We start from the raw sequence: 6,723 nt of genomic DNA, 5'->3' as shown, positions 1-6,723 counted from the left end.
TCAGAGGGATTTACAGTGTCGAATGGCGTAAGACAGGGGGCATTTTATCTCCTTTTTTGTTCAATGTGTATACTGATGATTTATCAATGCTTATCGCACAATGTGGTTTTGGGTGCCACTTTCACGGTAGCATAAATCACCTGTATTATGCAGACGATATGGTCCTTCTTTCTCCTTCGACGTATGGACTACAGAAAATGCTGGATCTTTGTGTTACGTATGCAGATGGTCATGATATTAAGTTCAATACGAAAAAGACCGTGTGTATGACAATTCTTCCTAGGAATTTCCGAGAACTGTACGTACCGTCTGTCACTCTTGATGGTAGTGAATTGAAGTTTGTTGACTCGTACAAGTATCTTGGATTTCAGCTTACTAACAAAAGCACCAGGGCTGATGACATGGAAATTCATCAACAATACCGTAATTTGTGCTGTCGTGCGAATTCTTTGAGTCGAAAATTTGCAATGTGTTCATACTCCGTTAAGAAGTACCTGTATACTACCTACTGTTCAAATGTCAGTTGTATGACCCTTTGGCACTCCTTTCATGCATCTGTTCTAACGAAATTCAAGGTGTGTTTTAATAATGCTGCCAGGATGTTTCTTGGCTACGATAGGTTTTGCAGTGCGTCTAATATGTTTGTTCAGGAGTGTTTACCTGGCTTTGACGCGCTGTATCGTAGATCAGTGTGGAACTTTGTGTCACGTCTTGCACGATCTTCCAACAGGATTGTGTTGTCACTATTCTTTAGTGACTTGGCCTACACTTCCTTGATAAGGAAAGCATGGTCCAAGAGCTTGTATGGAAGTTGAGATTGTGTTATATTGGGCCTTGGTGCCCTAGCTGAGTGGATGCCTCGTTTATGGACCTAGAGTCTGCCAATAAAGGGATCTCTCTCTCTCTCTCTCTCTCTCTCTCTCTCTCTCTCTCTCTCTCTCTCTCTCTCTCTCTCTCTCTCTCTCTCTCTCTCTCTCTAATGTTTAAGTGTTAAAATTACATTAGCAGGTTCCTACAGAGTAATGCATCGCACAATTAATTCATGGTATTTCAAATGTGGGACTGTTACATCTCCAAATCCAGGTGCTTCCGAGGAAGGCAAGCCGGAACCGTGTCAGGTCACTCACTGGCCCTGTTTTGCAGTCAGAGCGTCACATTTCGTAGGCATAACTGTTTTGCCATTAGCCGCGCCAAGCCTCACACATCCCAACATTCACCTACAAATAATTCCTCTGCTGAACACGGTTGACTACTCGTCTCACCCCGTGTGTGGCCCGATCTGTATTTATACACTATCTCATATCTCGCGCTGTTGACATTGGCCTGGTGGTCGAGCCGGCCGTCGGACACGCATTTCTCAGCGGTCGTCCGCGCTCGTCCCATCAGGCTAACGTCCGCTCGGTGCCATTAGGGGCCGTGTCAGGCACCGTTCCGGCGGCCGCGCGGCCATTCCGCCGCGGACGCCGACGGATCCGGCCGTCGTGACCGACGCGTCGCCAGCGGCGGGGCGATGCCGGCGGGGCGGGACGGGATGTGACCGGCCGTTTTTGTCCCCGTCGGCCCGTCGCGTCGGCGTCGTCGGCCGGCCGACGCTCGGCGGGGGAGGACGGACATTGCTCCATGTGTCCAGTGTTTCGGTGGCTCGCAGGCGCGCCGAAACCAGACACCGTGTCTATTTGTTCGCAACTGTTGTTTGTTTGAGCTGGGCCGGTGTGTGCAAAAAGCGCACCCAGATGCGGCGCCAGCAGTCTGGCCGGGGGGCCGTTGTCCAGGGCGGTGGCCCCGCGCCCTCCCTCCCCTCCCCTCAGTGCCCCGCTCCCGGGCTGGAACGGGCCCGACTCGAACAGGCCGTGGGAGAGGAGGCTGGACGGACTGGAGGCTGACGACAGACAACTGACGACAGACTGCTGACGACGGACGACGGACGACGATGAATAATTCCCAACAACTGACAAGCAACGGCTGTCTTCCAGCTTACCAAACTTTTTTTTGATAGGTGCTAATAATAAATTAGGCATTACCTAAATAGTGTGAAAGATTTCAAAGGTAAAAAAATAACGCTGTACCTTAAATTGACCCATTCGCCATTTCGAAACTATAAAATATTACCTAACTTTATTTCACCGTAGTTACGACATTCGCCGCCAGGGGCTGACCCCGGCCCGTGACCGAGGTCGCGGGCGGGGTCAGTCTGCGTTGGTGCTCATGGATTTGGAAGTTGACGCATGGAACATGATCTCGCCATAGACCAGTAACTGGAAAGGAGCTCGGTTCGTGCAAGTGCCACTGCGGCGCAGACGATTGTTAATTCGCGTGATTCGCGTGAGTGGAATGAGCCAAACACAGAGGGAACTGCTCACGTGCAGCAGGAGACCAGCCGAGCGCCTCTAACCGGGCTCTCCAGAGATCCGCCAGGCGAACAGAGTCCACCGTCTGTTGCGGTGCGGCTCTATCTGCTGGTGCGGTAGCAGTGGAATACAGGCCTGCGTCACAGGCGGCAGCCGCAGCGGCGGGCAGACGCTGAGCCGCCGCAGCCGCTCCATCCATGGCTGGCCTGGCCACATCGGGGCAATCAGCGTGGCCTCGGCACGCTGCGCCTGCACCGCGTCCAGCACACGTGCGACCAGCCGGAAGGGCGGGTTTATGAAGTTGTTGTGCTGTTGCCAATCGTTCTGACCCAGAGCGTCCACACCAGCGGTACCGGGGTCCCTGAAGCGGCTGTTGTAGACCGGTAGCAACGCCGTAGACAGGGAGGCGAACCGGTCGATCGTGTGCGGGCCGAACATGCGCTCCAACTGCTGGAACACAGCCGGATGGAGTGTCCACTCGTGACGCAGCGGAATACGTGACAGCTCATCGGGGTCTACATTTAAATATCCTGCAATGTGGTGCGCAACCAGCATGACCTGATGCTCAAAAGCAAACTCCCAAATATTCTGAGCGATGGCGTCCAGGCGACGATCAGCTGACCCAAGCTTGTTAATGAGCGCGACTACCGTGATATTATCGGACAATATCTCGACGGTTTTGCCACGAAGCGTAGAACAAAATGACAGTAAGGCAAAATAAACAGCTAGTAACTCGCGAAAATTGGACGTTTCTGCGCTCACCTCTGGCCGCCAGAAACCCGAGGCGGTTTGAGCGACCGGGGTGGAAAGTGTCGCTCCCCAGCCAGTCTCGGACGCGTCCGTGGAGAGCTGCAAGTCGCAGCTGGCCGGCGGCACCAGCAGCCGGCCGTTCCACCCGTCCAGCGATGTAAGCCACCACGCCAGATCCTCTCTGGCCTCGGGCGACCACGGCATTGCCTCGTCCCAAGACATCCTAGAATTCAACAGACGGTAAATGTTCCGCAACTTCAGCTTGGCCGGGAACACCGCTGCCATCATACTGATACACCTACCCGCGATGCGAGCCAGCAGACGCGCCGACACAGTGGGCCGCTTTAACATCCTACCTATATCCTGCTTCAGCTTCGACACTTTGCATTTAGGCACAGTAATGAACGGCAATTCACCCTCGGACGCACAGTGCACATCGAAACCCAAATAAGACACAACATTTGACGGCTCCAAACACGACTTCTCCCAGTTGACACACAATCCTAATGAAGCTAAAGTATCTAAAAATATTTTCACGTCACTGGCCATTCTATTCTTCGTTGACGTCAATAAAAAATCATCTACGTAGGCCATGACCGACAGGCGTTCGGTCCCTCTCATATACTCTATGACCACCCGAATACATTTGTGGAAATAGTACGGGCTAGCCACCAAACCAAATGGTAGAAAACACCACACATACCAGCATCCACCATACTGGAAACCCAGATACGTTCTGAACTCTTCACGGACAGGGAAATGATAAAATCCGTCCTTTAAATCTACAGTGACCGCCAGCTCACCACCTCTCATAACCTCTGGCAGGACAGAAACACCTTCTGACGAAAAATGTGGCACATCACAGTGAGAATTCACATATCTCAAGTCACAAATGAGGCGATATTTGGAATTTTTCTTTGGAACAACCTTCAAAGGGGAGACACAATGCGGCACGTCAGCTACTTTTTCTATAACACCTCTCTTTTCTAGCGCCATCAGCTCAGTTTCCAAAAACTTTTTCTCTGGTTCATTAAAACAGGGATTTTCAAAGACACGGGGCTCTGGAATGTCACGCACAGGCACCGGCACACCATTCATAATCCAGTCCAGAACTGCATCAGGCGCCCCAATGCGCACCCACTCGTCCTTATGCAGCGGCATAATTCCCCTCACAACTCACGTGATGGTTTACTCAGCTGAGAATGTCCCTGTGACGTCATCCGGCTGCTGCGCTCGGGCGGCCAGGTCACGAGGCCCGGGTGCGTACCCGAACCGCCCGCGGCGGAACCTCCAGTCAGCTGATCCGGAGCCCGAGCCCGCCGCGCCGCCGCCGGGTCGCTGACCCGCCGCGTCCAGGCGGTAGCCTCTGCCCGGACCGCCAGAAGCGAACGGGAAGAATGAGCCCCGCCCGCGGAACCTTCCAGAGCCACTGACCTGCCGGTTGTGTCGCGCTCCGGCGATGGACACGGCTCGCTGCAGATTTTCCAGCGCCCCCGGCGTGAAAGCTGCCGGGTTCTGCTGCAGCGTCTGGAACAGCCTGGTCGTCCCGTCATCAAACTGGTTCGCCACCAGCAGGTTGGTATACTCTTCTTGCAGGTACCGGAGTTGTGCGATAGCTATAGTCGATAGTTCAGAGAGGACGGGTTCTCTGCTTGTACACTGAGAGAGCAGTTTCAATACGGTCTCCTGATACCGCGCACACTTCTGAATGACCTGGAACTTCGGCCAGTCAGCCTTGCTGACGCCTGCTCTTCAATCACCGACCACCAAGTCCGGTGGTAGTCTGACCTTCGCCAGACTTTCGCGAATGCTCTTAAAGTCTGTCTGCAGATCACTGCTCGCGCCCACTTCAGACTCACCGAGCGGCTGCGGCTGAGTGTCTGCGCATTCTTGAGTGTCGACCAGCCGACGACCGGCGGTGTCGGTCTTCAAATGCTCACTGATTGCACTCCACTGAGCTTTCCAACTTGTCAAACCTCTCAAGAAGGTTGTTGAACCGTTCCTCCATGAGGAAACAAGCCGCCTCGAAATACCGGCGGCTCGCGCAACACGGAGCGTCGCGGCTCGTGCGGAGCACCAACGCAGACTGATTGCTTTTATGTTTGTTTGTACAATACATGTACGGCTGGCGGCGAATGTCTGTAACGTTGGTTTTAAGAAATGTCTATTGTCTATGAGGCTTATAACGGCTGAAAAATATCCGCAGATGCACGAACTATCCCACCGTTTACGGTGTGTGTGGCCGCCTGAAGTGTTTGTCAGTTGTTGCTACCTCGGCGCCGTGTGTAATTGAGTCGTTAGGGTTGCAGTCCCTCTTCTAGACAGCTCCGTAACGGACACCGGCTCTAATCCGTCCATCAGTCGCTAATGCAGCCCTGAAGCGCTGCTAACCCGCCGACAAACACCCCTCGGCAGCCGCCGCGCAACCCATTGTGCCGCCGCACAAACCTGCTTTGTCCTACTGTTGGCATATGCGTCATAACTCGCGGCAATTGCCGATGAGTAGCACACATCTGCACTGCATGGAGCTTTGTGGGCACGCTCGAATAAATGCACCTAATTACGGTTTTTGGACTCAGAAAACGGAACGAAAACATCAGTTCGGAAATGGCGAAAATGACGGATCACTGGCTTTTTTACCTGTCTCACCTTGCGGCGAGCGACAAATAAATTGCGCGTCATTCCTGTTTTTGCACCATTTAAATATCCATCTGACCAGTTTTTACCGAGTGGTTTTTCGCCCGTGTTTGGTCTAGCGATGATTTGGTTTGGCGCATTCTTACCGGCTGTAATTACGTTGTCGGGCGACAAGGAGCGGCGCGCTGCGGCGATTGCGGCGCGATAGTCACAGTCAGACGAGCAGCGGCGCATTTGTCACCGCGCCGCGCGGCGACGTCCGGCCGCCCGAGGTTTCATTTGTCACTGGCAACTGGACGGATCGCCTGCCCACGGTTGGAGCCGGCCGCCGGCTTTGTTGGTGGCGGCGTATACGAGTACTCGTACATACATACCATCGACGTCCGTCCTCACGAAAGGCCGGCGTGAGGAAGGTATATCACATAGGTAACAAGCTCAATAGGGCGGCATTGCTAGTCGTCCGGAGATTCTAGTAGAGTTACAAGCAAACAGTGTTTCGGAAATCTGTCTCATATCTTGGAATGAGAGTCTCATGTCAAATGTCAGTGATGAAGATTATTTTGCTTTACACGGTGGGGTTCGGTGCGACTTGACACAATTGATTCCAGCAAGGGGGAAAGGAGGGGCTCATTAACAAATTCAGTCCCCATTTTCCATCTAGGTCGTAACAGCCTTGTGATACTGATGACAAACCTCTCCTCCGATTGTCCGAGGCTCCCCACGATCCGGAAGCACCCTCGGCAGCTCCCATCTGTCCAGCTGAGGTGCGCTGCAGACGTTCTCTCCCCAGCCTTGGAGAACGACACTCATCTCCCGGATCAGCCACATCCTTTCTCCGCGCCACATATGAATAAGCACGCCATTACACGGCGCTCGGGATGGCTGTAAAACCGGACGGGGCTCGGCCGCCAGAACGGTTCGCGTCCACACCGCTTCCCCCGAGCGCTGCGCACGGCATTGTTTTTAGACCTGGCTCGATCATGCGTCG

General features: G+C 53.6%; 1 protein-coding gene across 3 annotated transcripts; it reads right to left on the bottom strand.

Annotated features, from left to right (window-relative positions):
* Positions 1–2,324: 2,324 nt before the first annotated feature.
* Positions 2,325–5,169, bottom strand: LOC122372763. 3 transcript variants are annotated; one of them, XM_043350317.1, is made up of 2 exons: positions 3,111–5,169; positions 2,325–2,798 (listed from the first exon to the last, which is right to left on the bottom strand). In XM_043350317.1, the coding sequence occupies exons 1-2, from the start codon at positions 4,257–4,259 to the stop codon at positions 2,388–2,390; spliced, it is 1,560 nt and encodes a 519-aa protein (XP_043206252.1). In that variant the 5' UTR covers positions 4,260–5,169; the 3' UTR covers positions 2,325–2,387. The 3 variants fall into 3 exon arrangements, with proteins under 3 accessions (XP_043206252.1, XP_043206253.1, XP_043206255.1); XM_043350318.1 differs by having other exon boundaries at positions 2,325–2,795; positions 3,111–5,167; XM_043350320.1 differs by having other exon boundaries at positions 2,325–3,321; positions 4,279–5,163.
* Between the last annotated feature and the right edge of the window lie 1,554 nt (positions 5,170–6,723).

The sequence above is a fragment of the Amphibalanus amphitrite genome, unplaced genomic scaffold (assembly GCF_019059575.1).
Source record: "Amphibalanus amphitrite isolate SeventyFive unplaced genomic scaffold, NRLGWU_Aamphi_draft 001397F_arrow, whole genome shotgun sequence".
NCBI classification, from domain to species: Eukaryota; Metazoa; Arthropoda; class Thecostraca; order Balanomorpha; family Balanidae; genus Amphibalanus; species Amphibalanus amphitrite.
This window is presented reverse-complemented; position numbering and strand designations above follow the sequence as displayed.

Excerpts from the sequence above, each read along its gene's own strand:
- LOC122372763 (XM_043350317.1), bottom strand. The coding sequence starts at position 4,259 with ATGCCGCTGCATAAGGACGAGTGGGTGCGCATTGGGGCGCCTGATGCA. Across the intron at positions 2,799-3,110 it reads CGGGTTTCTGGCGGCCAGAG|CAGTTGGAGCGCATGTTCGG; the intron begins GTGAGCGCAGAA and ends GCTGTGTTCCAG.